A 15,438-nucleotide genomic window follows, 5' to 3' on the forward strand; every position below is an offset into this window, starting at 1 on the left:
TCCAGATTGGATCTGGCTGTGATCTCCGGGGTGGGGGAGTGCGGGTTGGGACAGTAGCTGTGGCGTCCTTTTTTCAAAGGCACTTTGCACCTGATCGAGGGACATGGCATTGGGAAGGGGTGTGCCCATTGAGAGCTATCCATCTACTCTTCCACCCGAACCCCTCTCCTTTCCTCCAGCCAGCCCTTGTGGTGACCCACTTTCTGCAGCACTTGTTCTCCTTTTCCCCCCCATACACCTTTGGCCTATTTCCCTCATTGATCCTAAGCCATTGGTGGGAGCATTGTTGGCAGTGGCCAGCCGCTCTCGGTGGGGGAGGTGGGGGGCGGTTGAAGCAGTGTGAGGAATGGGATTTCTGCTGTTTTGGATCCTAAATCCTGACACTAATCACTAAAATGTCTGAGAAGCATTTGACTTGGTCGGGCCTCCCCCTTCAAAGTGATGCAGGCCTCCCAACAGTTGTCTAACCAGTGAACAGGCCTGGGTTGGTGACACTAAATTTTGCCCTCAGCCATGTAACAGTATTTTTCAGATAATCTGATAAAGTTGGATATGATGTTCTCATCAGAATCTATTTTAAAACTTAATCACAGTGAAATAATCTGATAAAGCTTTGGGTTAATGTTTTAAGTCTCATTTATGATTTTTCTTTTTGTTTAAGACGGTCTGCCTTTAAGGAATGGTCCCTTTAATTTTTCCTTCCGTTCTTTTGATTTTGTTTAATAGGTTATATCTGTTAATCAAAATAGTTGGAAAGGTGGGAAAATGTTGATACTCTAGCAAGAAAGCAAAAAAACTGCAGTACTGGAAACTGAAGCACTCAGTACAGCTCACATTGCAAATTATGGAAGATTGTGTTTGGAATGCAGCAGAGTTTTGTGATAAACTACCTGTATAACATTTTTAATCCTTAAAAATTTCATCGTCAAACCTAAGAATTAAAGTGATATTCTTGAACCTGATGGAGATACTAGGCCTATTATTAGTGGAAGGAGGATGCTGCATATGGTGACCTTGATTTTAAAAAGGCTGCTACTGATACTTAATGAAGTTTCCAGTATGCAACAGTGAATCACCGAGGTTCGCATTTTAAATCCTAGTGGTATATCTAAAAGCTTTATTGAAGCAGGATTGCAAAGTTTCAGCCATTTTGACGTTTTGATCAATCAATGTTGACTGTATACGACTCATTTACAAAACTTTAAACCTTTGAAAAATAAAGAGCAGAAGTGCCAATATGGGAAGCAAAGACAAAAAAAATGCTAGAAATTCACAGGTCAATCTACATCTATGGAAAGGACAGACAAAACAATGTTTCAAAACCTATTGGGAATCACCTGCTAGCTGAAAATGTTTCTTGTCTTTTCCCTCCTCGGATACTGGCTATCTACCCTGTGTTTCTAGCTTTTTCTATTATTTAAACCTCAATCCCAATTTTCAAAGTGCAAAAAAGTTTTATATTTTATTCATCACTCTCTTCCAGAATGTTATACACATGATGTGCAAAGCAAGAAAAACACAGGTGATCATTTGACCCAGCTTTCATTCTGTTTGTAAAGGGAAATCTTTAGAGTGCTTGTGCCTGAGTTACTTATGGGTTATGTAGTCTCATTTATTGCTGGAATTGACTTGGGTTTAACTTGTGACATATCCTTTAATTTATTATGGATATTTTAACATGAAAACAGTTTTTTTTGTGCAAATGTATAGAAAATATTGGGAATGTATTTTTAATATTGACATTTAATTTTTTTTAAATTTTAGGGTGAAAAGTATATTGTTCTTAAAAAGAAATATCAGCAGTTTGTGCGAGAAAGAGATGGATGCAACAAAGAAGAAAAAATGACATTGAGTACTCCTGTGGAAGAATCGGTTCAACAATTACAGAAAGGAGAAGTGTCCACCCATTCCAGGGAAGAAAACCTGGAGAGCTCCAATGCTGTTGCCCCAAAGGTCAATGAAACGTCTCCGAAAGAAAACACACACGATATAGACATCAGCAAGCCTCTAAGTAGTCAGATCTGTGCTGGAAACCCTACAGCAGAGACCTTGAACATGTGTGAGTGGATTGTACAGGAATTGCCAACAGCTGACACCAAGTCCAAGGCATCTTCAGAACGAAGCAGTGAATATCAGGTACAGTGTGTTTTTAAAAATTCTTGACTGTATTCTTTTGTTCTCTCCCCTGCCTTCTCCTGAAAGTATCGAGCCCTCAGGTTTGATTCCACAAGTACCTATTCGGGCAATGGTCATGACCAATTGCCATTTTTCATGGAACAACGAGTACTATGAGACAGCATGGTACAGAGCACCACAGCAAAATTTGATCCTTTGACAAAGAGTCATTGGACTCAAAACGTTAGTTCCTTTCTCTCACTACAGATGCTGCCAGACCTGCTGAGATTTTCCAGCATTTTCTTTTTGGTTCCAGATTCCAGCATCCGCAGTAATTTGCTTTTATTAAAATTTGATCCTCTTCTCGTTCATTGTCCGAATCGGTGCACTTCCAACAGAAGTCACCGTAGCATACAGGAGTGAGAAACTTGGAAAGTTTTTCTTCTCATTATGTTAAAGTGCTGAGGATGGCTGACATGCTCCTATCTCTGCCTTTGAGAAACAGACTCACCAAAGATGGTGAATTTGGCATGTTCCAGGTCTGTGTGGCTCAGTTATTGATGTATTACAGGAACATCAAACATTTTTTTTCTCTTAATTAATATTGAAACAGTGAGTGAAAAAAAACATGTTATAAAAATGCAGCAGAAGGATTCAGCTGTCCAGCAGACCTGGCTATTATAATTTAAAATGGAGATGAAATTAAATGAAAAGAAAATCGCTTATTGTCACGAGTAGGCTTCAATGAAGTTACTGTGAAACACCCCTAGTCCCCACATTCCGGCGCCTGTTCGGGGAGGCTGGTACGGGAATTGAACCGTGCTGCTGGACTGCCTTGGTCTGCTTTAAAAGCAAGCGATTTAGCCCAGTGAGCTAAACCAGCCCCTTAGGAAGGCGATATCTGAAATCTGGGCCCATAAATGCAACCTGGGCAAGCAGTTATTTGTTCGCAAAAATAGTTTGTTTTTGAAAATGTTTTTATTGAGTTTTCATATTTTATATCCAACAATTTATAAATTACAAAACCGCACGAAAACCAACACATGGTAAGCATCTTGACCACAACAACTGTGAGGGTGATTTTTCCCCCCCCCCCCCCCCCTTTTAACCGGCATACATATTTTACATTCCTCAATTTGGCCAAAACACGTGTTTACAGGCATTTATATACAATTTGGTTTGGGCCATAGCTTGCCATCTGACCAGTCCCTTGTGGCCTTGTCCCTCGTGTTCTTTTTGTGTGCCTTCCTGCACCCCCCCTCCCCTCTCCTCTTTGCCCCGTGGCTCGTGTACACCCCCCCCGCCCCCCTCCACTGGTTGCTAGCTACGAACAGGTCTTGGAAAAAAATGGTGAACTGCTTCCACGTCATTTGGAAGCTGCCTTCTGACCCACGGATGGCAAATTTTATTTTCTCCAGGCTGAGAAATTCGCTAGGGCAGACAGCCAATCTGCAGCCTTGGGTGATGCTGCCGATTGGCAGATGAGTAGGATTTTCCTGCGGGCGATCAGGAAGGCAAAGCCGAGGGCATCGGCCCCCCTCCACATGAAGAGCTCTGACTGATCTGATACCCAGAAGACCGCCACTTTTGTTCATGGCTCCACCCTCTCTCCCACAACCCAGGACATGCCCATAAAGAAGGACATCCAGTACCCGATGAGTCTGGGGCAAGTCCAGAACATATGGGTGTGGTTGTCCGGGCCTCCCTGGCACCGTTCGCATTTCGCCTCCACCTCCGGGAATAACCTGTTCATTTGCATTCTGGTTAGTCGCGCTCTGTTCACCAACTTTAGCTGCGTTAGGCTGAGCCCTATGCACGTGGAGATGAAGTTCGCCCTGTGCAAGGGGTCGATTCCTATCTCAGTGCTTAGTTCCTCCTCCCATTTTTTTTCTTCTTTTGTCCGGGGGAGCGTACCTCCTGCAGCAGTCACCCATACGTGTCCGCACAGTTCCCCACACCTAGATTGCCCACGTCCAACAGTTCTTCTAACGGATGTCCTGGTATGTGGGCATGCGGCATTATTTCTTTGCAGAGGAAGCTTCTGACCTGTATGTATCTTGGGGTGTTTCCTCTTGGTAGCTGAAACCTCTCCATGAGTTCCACCAAGGTCGCTACTCTATCATCCATGTACATGTCCCTAACCATCAGAGTTCCCTCGTCCTGTCTCCACCTTTTAAGTTGCTGTCCATCATTGCGGCAGTGAACCTATGGTTTTTGCGGATGGGGGCATGGTGGACATTTTAGTTGGGCTGAATTGTTGCCTCATTTGGTACCATGTTCAGAACATGGCTACTACCACTGGGTATTCGGCCAGTGGGGATGGGAGCGCGCTTGTGTCTGGGGCTCAGAAGGATGTCCTGGTGCAGGAACTGTCTTCCATCCTCATCCACTCTGCTCCCAGTTCCATGACCCATCCCCAAACTCTTACTGCAGTGGCCGCTTAGTGGAAGCCAGGCCTCCCATGTTTCTCTTCCTTTTGTAGGAGCACATGGGCACACACCTTGTCTCGCGCGCCCTCAGTGCCCTCGCTCGTACAAACATCATGATTAGCTTGTTGACTATGTTAAAAAAGGCCTTGGGGATGTAGATCGGGGGGGATGTAGATCGGGAGGGATCTGAACATGAAGAGGAACCTGGGCTGCATGTTCATTTTGATCGTCTGTATTCTCCCTGTGCGGGAGAGTGAGACTGGGCCCCACCTCTGAAGGTCCTTTTTTGACTTCCTCCACAAGACTCGTCAGGTTCCATTTGTGGATCCATGTCCAGTTGTGGGCTATTTGGATCCTCAGCGGAATTTGGTATGGGCCAGCTCTATCAGCAGTCCCCCAGCTCTGCCCCGGCCACCCTGTGGGTTCACAGGGAAGATCTTGCTCTTGCTGAGCTTACACGTGTGACCTGACCGAAGGATCTGAACTCCTTCAGGAGTTTCATTATCCCTTCCATGCTGGTCCATGGGTTTGAGATGTTGAGGAGCAGGTAAACTGCATAGAGTGAGACGCTATGCTCTCTGTCTCCTCTTTGGATACATCTCCACCTGTTCGCCGTTCTGAGGCTGATCGCCAGTGGCTTGATTGCTTGGGCGAATAACAGCAGACATCCCTACCCTGTGCCCCTGTGCAGCCGGAAGTCATCCCTACCCTGTGCCCCTGTGCAGCCGGAAGTATCTAGAGCTGGTCGTATTTGCCCATACGCGTGCCATGGGAGCGCTGTACAGTAGTTTCACCATGGCGCAAACCCAAACCGTTCCCATACCTCTTTGGGCACTTCCGTTCAACTCTTTCGAAGGCCTTTTCTGCGTCCAGGGAGATGATCACTTCTGGTGTACTCCGGATGGGGTCGTTATAATGTTCAGTAGGCACCTGATGTTCTATGTTAGCCCTTGACAAAGCTTGTCTGGTACTCTACGACTACCTCTAGCATGCAGCTCTCCAGCCGCCTCGCCAGGATCGTGTGTTGAGGAGTGAAATGAGCCTGTAGGACCTGCACTCTGTCTGGCCTTTGCACTTTTTGGGTATCAGCGATTTTGAGGCTTGGACCAATGTTGGTGGCAGGGTGCATCTTACCAGTAAGTCTGCGAACATAGGTGCGGGGCCAGTGCTGGCATGAATCTTTTGTAAAAGTCGGCTGGGAATCCATCTGGCCCTGGCGCCTTCACACCTGCATAGAGTTGATACACTCCACGACTTCCCCCAGTTCTAGTCGTGCATTCAGGCCCTGTCTCTTTTCTTCCCCCACAACTGGCATGTCCAGTCCACCGAGGAACTGCTTCAATTTTGAGCCCCCTCCGGGGGTTTGGCGATGTATAGCCCTCGATAGCAAGTTGCAAAGGCTTTGTTGATCTTTTCTGGCACAGCGACTAGCCTGCCATTTCGGTCTTGAACCTGAGCCATTTCCCTCATGGCTGCCTGCTTTCTTAGCTGGTGGGCCAGCAGGCGGCTGGTTTTGTCTCCAGGCTCGTAAAAGGTCCCCCGTGTCTGGCGGAGCTGATGTGAAATGCTTTCCCAGTGGAGAACAGGTCAAAGTCCTGCAATTTCTTTCCTCTCTGCCACTCTCTGCCAGCAGTTCCACAGTTGTGGCCGTGGAGTATCGCAGATCCACCTCCTGTATGGAGTCAACCAGCTGTTGCCTGGTTGCGCTCTCCTCCCTGTTTTTGCGTGCCTTGAATACAATATTTTCTCCCCTGATCACCATCTTCAGTGCCTCCCAGATTGTGGAGGGTGAGATCTCCCCATTCTGATTGTTGGTTACATACCGTTGATGGCCTGTGATACCCGATCGCAAAATTCCTTGTCGGCGAGAAGGGCTGTGTCTAGCCTCCATGGCGGGCGTTAAGCCCTGCCCGCCTCCAGCCTCTCATCCACGTAGTGTGGAGCGTGGTCGGAGATTACAATTGTGGAGTATTCGCTCCCCTACCCCTGGAAGCACCAATTTCCCCACTACAAAGAAGTCGAGCATCGCGTAGACCCTGTGGACCTGGGAGGAGGAGAAGACATCAACAGTCAAGCCAGTGCAACATCAAATCTAAATATCGTATAAAAATCAAGTCTTACATTTGGATTCAACAAAACAGCATAATGTTGGGGGAAGTTTCAAATGTCTTAATTAGTATTCCAATCAATATTTTTGAGAACAGGGCTTCTGGTGAGGGGGGAGGTGGGGGGGATCTGCTGAGTGGATGCAGGGAAGGTGCCTCTCCTCCCGGAACTCAGAAAATCAACACTTTTAGCACAAAAATAGCCCACCAAACCTGTGGAAACTGCCCTCCTTCCCCACAAGACAGCCACAACTACCGAGAAATCATCGGCAATAATTCCAGGATCCGAAAGGACGGCAGAGCCAGCAAAAGCCTAGAGAGAAGAACGGGACGACGGCGAACATGGAGAGAGAGGAGGAACGGGACGACGGCGAACATGGAGAGAGTCAGAGCCGGCTGCACCCGAGCGGGCTGGATCGTTGGGACCCACGCCGTACTTCCTTGGCATGATTTGGTAAAGGGAAAACTTATGAAGTGTCTCTCGTGTTTTGACAAAACAAAGTATCTCTCTCCCAGAGTGTGTGAGCCTCCAGGGGTCCACTGCCCCTTGAAGGTGTTCAGCTCCTTTGCCATATTCGTTAGATCCAACCCCAAATCAGGAAAACTATCAGTCTGAGGGTCTTGTACGCAGTTAAAGTCCCTCCCCATGATGAGTTGGTGTGTGTCAATGTCGGGGATTTCTGCTATGGTTTTCTTTATGAAATCTGTGTTGTTCCAATTGGGAGCGTACACGTTTTACTAGGACCACCTTCCAGAACACCACTAACCATGACATATTGTCCTCTGGGTCCATAACCGTCTTTGTCGCTGTGAAGGCTGTCCTCTTGTTCAATAGTATGGCCACCCCCTGAGCCTTCGTCCATTAACACGGTTGGTACGTCTGACCCACCCTGCTCTTCCTTTACCGCAGTCGGTCCTGCTCCCTCAGGTGCGTCTCCTGGAGGAAGATAACATCGCCCCTCAGACTTTTCAGGTGGGCGAGGACTCTGGATCTTTTCACTGGGTCTTCAGTCCCCTGACATTCCAGGTGACTCTCTTGATGGGGGGTTTCTGCCAACCCCCCCCCCCCCTCCGCCTCCTGCAGGGTGAACCTACTTGCCTTGTGGATGCGCCCCAGTACCCAGGGTTTCCCCTTGTTTGGGAGTCATCTGAGATGGCCACGTTCATTATACTTTCCATGTGGCGGCACCCCTCCGCTTTGGGGTTTCTCTTTGTCCATGGACCATCCAAGCTGGTCGTCTTAGCCATTCACTCCATGTGACTTGAGCCCCTGCATTCCGGTGTTTCGATTTCCTTCTGGGTCCGCCAAGATGGCAACTCTTGGTGCCGCTGTTTTTGCTGCCACCATGTGTGACCTGTCGTAGCCAGCATTCTACCCTGCCCCCCCCCCCCCTAACCTCCGTTCCCCTCTTGGCCAGGTCTGCCCCAATGTCCTGGTGCACTCGGATTGAAAATGGCCTTCCCACTGGCAGGACCGAGTGTGCCTTGCTCAGTTCAGGATCTTCTCCTGATCCTGATATCGGTGCTGCTTTGCTATTACAGCCCTGGCTGCTCCACCGCTTGTGGTTCTGTTTATCTCTGGGGGTTTGGGAAAGCTATCCCTTCCGAGCAGGTTACCCAGCATCTGGGCCACATATTCCATGGGGTTCCTGCCCTCGATGCGCTCTGGTAGGCCCATGATATGGAGGTTCTCGCGGCACGTCCGATTCTCCTGGTCCTCTCCCTTCCCCTTCAGTGCTCCTTGCGTTGCCACCAACCTTGCCACTTCGTTTCCAGAGCGGTGATTTGTTCACTCTGGTCGGTCGCTGTTTTCTTTAGGTCCCTGATCGTTGTCTCCTGTGCTTCCCGTCGTCACTCTGTTTCTCCAACACCACCTTGAAGGCGGCCAGAACGTCCACCACCACCGCCTTCACTGTCACCATCATTTCCAGGTTCATGGCCTCCCTGTGTTTCTGGAGCTCCGGAGTCAGGAGATCCATCCACTCGCTTATCGGTGGATAGTACGGCGTGGGTCCCGACAACCCAGCCCGCTCGGGTACGGCCGACTCCGACTCGCTCCATGTTCGCCTTTGTCCCGTTCCTCCTCTGTAGGCTTTTGCTGGTTCTACCATCCTTTAGGATCCTAGAGTTATTGCTGGTGATCTCTCGGTAGTTGTGGCTGTCTTTTGGGGAAGGAGGGGGGTTTCAACAGATTTGGTGGGCTATTTTTGTGCTAAAAGTGTTGATTTTCTGAGTTCCCGGAGGAAAGGTATCTTTCTCTGAAATGCTCTTGATGCAATTAGATCTTTTTTCAAATAAGGCAACCGTGTACAGTTTGACAATCTTTCTCATGGTAGCACAGTGGTTAGCACTGTTACTTCACAGCTCCAGGGACTCTGGTTCGATTCCCGGCTTGGGCCACTGTCTGTGCGGAGTCTGCACGTTCTCCCAGTGTCTGCGTGGGTTTCCTCCTGGTGTTCTGGTTTCCTCCCACAAGTCCCTACAGTGGCCTACTTGTGACACTAATAAAGATGATTATTATTGCATGTTCCACATGCTCACTTGCATCCTTTTTACTTTGTTCTAATTGAAGCACTCACTTAGCACTCCGCTAACATGAGTGGAGCCGTCAGCTGGGAAAGAGTGCTGCTACCTGCGGGCGTAAAGCGTAAAATTGAAAGAATGAGAAACAGAATTTAAACCAGACTGTAGCCATTCATCAATACCACACACCTTGGCAAAATTCTTATCGCAGTATTTCAGAAACCATTGAAACTCCATGGGCGGGGCTTTCCACATCCCCGGGCGACGTGTTTTGTGGTGGCAGAGGGGACCTGCCACTGTTCGCTGGCAGGATTTTATGGTCCTGTCACTGTCGATAGGTTTTCCTATTGTTTGCAGCAGGACGGCCATCGGCGGGACTGACCAAAAGATTCTGGTCCATTCCTATTTTATTATTAAAATCAAATCATTTGACTGAAGTGTTCATGTTCACAAAAAGAATACGTTGGAGATCGGAGTGATTTGCAAGTGTCATGCTGCAATACCGGAGTAGTTGGTGACATGCAACACAATGTAAATTGGCTGAACATACTAGAACACTTAATTAGTCACATTGCGCATGTTGATTTATATCAGAGTCCATGCTTTGTTTACCTTCACAGTATGTATTGTTTTCATACAAAATGCCTTCCATCAAGTCCGCCAATTTTCTTAAATATAATCTATCCACGTCACTTGTTCTGAGACTCTTTAGATGCTGAAATAGCCATTGACTGGGTAGTGTTTGGCTTTCAAATAATTATGGTGTTGAAATCATTAATTAATATGCAATGATTAGTATACAAACTCTTAACATGTTCATAAGCAATTTGTCTATTTTTTAAAAAATGAGGCGTGTTAACCTGTTTAAGTTGTAATTTTGCGGTCTAAATACACTGTTCCAGCACTTCAAAGGCAATTAAATTATTATATTTGTTTATATTGAAATGATTTTTGTGGGTTTTGTGGGAAGGAAAAGGCTAAGAAAGCAGAAGCGCGGGGCATGTTTTAAACCACAGAGGGCCAAGTATAGTGTCGCAATGCAAAATTTGGTTAGTTGAAAGCCACCTCTCTTCCCTACATCTTGCTTATTTTCCCTGTTTTGTCAGGTTTACAATATAGGTTAACAAAACCAAAAGTTCAGTTATTTGGCAATAAATGCACAATTTGGTGCTTGTGAGTGGTACTTTTTAAAGATTAGAAAAAAAATTGGATTAACCAATTCTTTTTTTTCCCACTTAAGGGACAATTTAGCGTGGCCAATCCACCTACCCTGCACATCTTTTGGGTTGTGGGTGTGAGACCCACGCAGACACGAAGAGAATGTGCAAACTCCACACAGGCAGTGACCCAGGGCCGGGATCGAACCCGGGTCCTCGGTGCTGTGAGACAGCAGTGCTAACCACTGCGCCACCATGCTGTCCTATAAGATCCTATTTGTTTGAATCCCCTCTGTTTTCCTTTGATTCCAAGGTTTTCACCTCTTGAACCTAGCAGTTTCTCTTTTGTGTCAAGTTAGATTTTCTAATTCTGATCCTAAATTTGCCTTTTACTACTTTTAATCTTGAGGCACTTTAGTGATGAATGTAGAAATTTCAGATATGTTGTAATATATGTGTATGACTGCTGCCAGTAGTGTTTTTAAAAATCCTGGGTTTGCAAGACAGCTAGACGTTTTGTAGCCAGAAGTGCAATTAAAGCATTGTAAAAGTTTGGGCGAATGGACTTTAATTATATTCAGTGGATTCCATGTGGAGCAGTTAATTAGAGACATTGTGTTTAATTTAGTAAGATGATGTAGTTAATAAGAGGAGCCAGGGGTTGATGCAGTCAGCTGTTAAGGCTTTTCATAGAGATTTAGTTTTGGCTGAAAAAGGTGTGCTGAGGAGGTTTTCTGGAGAAATACAGTCAGAGATTCTGCATTGTTCTGACAGTGTGTTAGGACTCTTTCTTTCAAGCAGTCTCAAAAGATTTCTCTTTCTTTCTCAAAGTGGAGTATTCAAGACATCCCTATACAGCAAGTATTCCTGAGTGCTAACTGTATTTAAAAGTGGATTGGGACCTGAGGTGGTTTTGTTGTTTGAGTGGAAATAAAGATAGCAGTTGAGGGTTATTGTGTCACTGTATTGATTAGCATTCTTTAAGGGTAATTGTAAGCTATTTTCTTCTGATGTTAAAGACATTTTAATACTGTGTTAGTTATAAAGTTGCAATATGCCATATCATTATTTTGCGTGAAAGTGTGTGTGTGTTTCAAGGGAGAGATTGGCTCAGGAAAAAGAGGGAAGTTGAACTTTGAAAACTCAATCTGCAAGGAGAACATCAACGGAAAATGTTGGGAGTTAAAGGCCGAAGCTGAGGAAATTCTAGAGGAAGGAGAAACACTTCCGAGTCAAACGGCAAGTAGGGATATGTTTAAGTATATTCAAGCACGGCCCAGGTTTGATGAGAAGGATGTGGAAGCCTTTTAAATCTCATTTGAGAAAGTGGTGAAGCATTTAAATTGGTCAAAGAACATGTGGGTAGTGTCGGTTCAAACAAAGTTGGTAGGTAGAGCTAGTGAAGTGTTGCATCACTGTCAAGGAGGTATCGAGGGATTATGATGAGGTGAGAAAAACCATATTAAGTGCACGGGTGGCAGAATAGCACAGTGGTTAGCACTGTTGCTTCACAGCGCCCGGGTTCTATTCCTGGTTTGGGTCACTGTCTGTGTGGAGTCTGCACGTTCTCCCTGTGTCTGCAGAGGTTTCCTCTGGGTGCTCCGGTTTTCGCCCACAAGTCCCGAAAGACGTGCTTGTTGGGTGAATTGGACATTCTGAATTCTCCCTTAATGCACCCAAACAGGTGCTGGAGTATGGCGAGTAGGGGATTTTCATAGTAACTTCATTGCAGTGTTAATGTAAGCTTACTTGTGACACTAATAAAGATGGTTATTATTATATGAACTAGTGCCAGAAGCCTAGACAGAAGTTTAGAAATCTAAGGAAAGAACCAGAGGCTTTGTTCTCTGCCGCCGGCAGGATGCTCCATTTTGCTGGCAGCCCAGGGGTTTCCCGACGGCGTGGGGCTGCCCCACAATGGGAAACCCCATTGACTAGCTGACGTAACGGAGCATCCTGCTGGCGTGGTGAAACAGAAATATGGCGTTGGGGGGAGAATCCAGCCCCAGGTCAGACTTACAGAATTCGAAAGAATTAAGCAAAATAATTTTGAAAGATGGATAAGAGCATTAAAAATAGACCAAACGAATGACGCTCTTAGGGAAACAATTATTTTGGAGGAATTTAAAGATTCACTTCCTGCAGAAGTGAGAGCTCATGTGGAAGAGCAAAGAGTTAAAACTGCTAGTCTGAGAATTGGATCACATAGCAAAGTCTGCTTTTCGGCATTCATTTCAATCTGTGAAGGATAGAAACTGGGGAAATGAGAAGTTCCCAGATAGTCGAGGCAAAGGAGGCCTAGTGGGAGATATTAAGGAGTTTTCCTCACAATGATAGCGGAAGAGAGATAAAATTAAATATTTTCATTGTAATAACGTGAAATCAATGTTGGGTAGTTTAAGAAGACTTCTGGGAAGACAGACTCTTTAAAGCATGATAAGCCAGTGGGTTTTATCAAAGTGGGAGGAAAACGTGTTGTCCCAGTGGAAGTGGTGCAACAGTATACAGCCTGTACAGAGGTTGGGCGATAAGCCAGTGCCAGATCATTTTAAAGATTTTATTTTTGAGGGTAAGGTTTACTTGTGTGTACAAGGTGGTCCAGTTAATGAGATTAAGATCTTGAGGGATACAGGAATAAGTCAATCTTTAATGGTGAGAGATGAAAAGATGTGTAGTTCGGAAGGAATATTGCCAGAAAAGGTGGTAATATGTGGAATTAGTGCTGAGAGTAGTGTGCCACTATGCAAGGTAAGGTTAGAGAGTCGAGTGAAAAGTGAAGTGCTGATATGAATAATAGAAAAATTACCCTTTTATGGGGTACAATTATCTTGGGTAATGATGTAGCTGGATCACAAGTGGGAGTGATGCCTACTTTGGTTGAAAAGCCAGTGAAAAGTCAAACAACTGAGGCATTGCAAGATGCATATCCTGGTGTTTCCTGATTGCATGGTGACACGATCACAAAGCCACAGGTTGAGACAGGAGGAAGAGAACTCGAGTACCAATAGGGAGTCTGAGGTTCAGTTATCAAAAAAAATGTTTGATCAGATGTTTGAAAAGAACAAGAACAGGTGATGGATGAAGCAGATATCTTTTAGTTCAAGAAAGTTGGTAGAAAGATTCGGAGATAAAGCAGTTGTATCAGAAAGCATATGCAGAAATAGAATCGGAGTGTGTACCGGAGTGTGATTACATTAGAAATAACACATTAATGAGAAAACGGAGACTGTTGCATATTCAGGCAGATGAGAAATGGGCTAAAGCTCATCAAATGGTATTACTGATGGATTATAGAAAGGAATCTTATTAGTAGCGCAAGATGTTCCAGTAGTTTTGGAGTAAGGGGACCGCAAGCAAAAATGCAGAAACGTTTTTATTGGCCTGGACTGCATAATAATGTCGTTGAATTTTACTGTACATGCCGGGTATTAAGGAAACCTGAACCAGTAGTCAAACTAGCACCCTTAATACCCATTTCAGCATTTGATGAACATTTTACTAGGGTCCTAATTGATTGCATGGGATCCCTGCCTAAAACAAAAAGTTTGAATCATATTTGTTGACCATAATAGATGTGTCTACTAGATATTTGAAGGCCATTCTATTGAGAAGCATTGCAGCTAAGAGGGTTGTCGAGGAGTTAACCAAATTTTTTGCTAGATACAGACTACCAAAAGAAATCCCATCAGATCAGGGTTCCAATTGTAAGTCTTAAGTTATGGGTAATTTAGGAATAAAGCAATTTAACTCAACTGTGTATCATCCAGAATCGCAAGGAGCGTTAGAAAGCTGGCATCAAACATTAAAGACCACGTTGAGGGCCTATAGTTGGGATTATCCAGAGGACTGGAATAAAGGAATTCCAATTGTGCTGTTTGCAATTACGGATGCACCTACTGAATCAACTAAATTCAGTCCTTTTAAATAGTATTTTGGTCACAAGGTAAGAGGACCGCATAAATTGATCAAAGAAAAACTGATGTGTCAGCGTTCGGAGACTACGTTGTTGGATTATGTGTCAAAATTTAGGGAGAGATTAACGAGGGCTGGTGAGTTGGCTGGAAGACTTTTAAATTTGTCACAACATGTGATGAAAAAGGAGGCGGATAAGAAACCAAACATTTGTCGCTTTGTTAGTGGGGAGAAAGTACTTGGGTGGAATTCTCCCCCCCCACACTGGGTGGGAGAATCACCGGGGCGTCGCGCGAGTCCCCCCACGCCACCCTGGCACCCGCACATGATTTCCCCCCCCCCAAACCGGCGCGGTGAGAATCACGGCTGGCCGCTGGGAGAATCGCCGCTCGCCGTTTGTAACGGGCGAGCGGAGATTCTCCGGCCCGAATGGGCCGAGCGGCCTGCCCGGTTAGGCCAAGCGGCCTGCCCAACATGACTGCTTCCCGCCGGCGCCAGTAGCGCGGGAACGCTGGGGGGGGGGGGCGGCCTGAGGAGGGAGGGGGGTTCCTGCACCGGGGGCGACCACAAAAGGGGTCTGGGCCGCGATCGGTGCCCACCGATCGGCGGGCCGGCCTCTCTGAAGGAGGACCTCCTTTCCACCACCGCCCCGCAAGATCCATCCGACATCTTCCTGCGGGGCAGCCTCAGGGAGGATGGCAACCGCACATGCGCGGGCTAGCGCCAGCCAACCCGCGCATGCGCGGGTGACGTCATTTACGCGGCGCTAGCTGCGTCATTTACGCGGCAACGCTTTTACGCGCCGCCAAGGCGCGGCACTCGTAAATGACGCGACGCCGATCCTAGCCCCCCGGGGTGGGAAAATAGGGAGCTGGGAGCGGCCTCTGACGCCGGAGTGAAACTCCGGTTTTCACTCCGGTGGCGGGACTTAGTCTCCCGATGAGAGACTTGCGCCCCTAGTGTTGTTACCAATGGTAGATTAACCACTAAACGCAAGACTCAGTGGGCCTTCCCAAATTGAAAGGAAATTGAGTGAGGTGAATTATTTGATAAGAACGCCAGATAGAAGGAAAACTCCGTGTGTTGTGTTAATGCTCAAAAAGGTATTTTGATAGTGCAGGGAAGAAGGACGAGGTGTTAGTCGTTGTAGCTCAGGGAGAAGAGAGAAATCCAGACAATTCTGAATTTGACATTCCT

At 46.3% G+C, this 15,438-nt stretch overlaps 1 protein-coding gene across 4 annotated transcripts in view; it reads left to right on the forward strand.

Annotated features, from left to right (window-relative positions):
* LOC140428306 (ankyrin repeat domain-containing protein SOWAHC-like) overlaps positions 1 to 15,438 on the forward strand; it is a 145,722-nt gene that overhangs the window by 43,652 nt on the left and 86,632 nt on the right. For 2 of the 4 annotated variants that reach the window (XM_072514640.1, XM_072514644.1), the window contains exons 3-5: positions 1,484 to 1,522; positions 1,765 to 2,136; positions 11,428 to 11,568. In XM_072514640.1, the coding sequence (XP_072370741.1) occupies positions 1,484 to 1,522; positions 1,765 to 2,136; positions 11,428 to 11,568 (552 nt within the window). The remainder of the gene's footprint in view (positions 1 to 1,483; positions 1,523 to 1,764; positions 2,137 to 11,427; positions 11,569 to 15,438) is intronic. The other 2 variants (XM_072514643.1, XM_072514641.1) reach the window with 2 other exon arrangements.

Source organism: Scyliorhinus torazame, chromosome 8 (assembly GCF_047496885.1).
Source record: "Scyliorhinus torazame isolate Kashiwa2021f chromosome 8, sScyTor2.1, whole genome shotgun sequence".
NCBI classification, from domain to species: domain Eukaryota; kingdom Metazoa; phylum Chordata; class Chondrichthyes; order Carcharhiniformes; family Scyliorhinidae; genus Scyliorhinus; species Scyliorhinus torazame.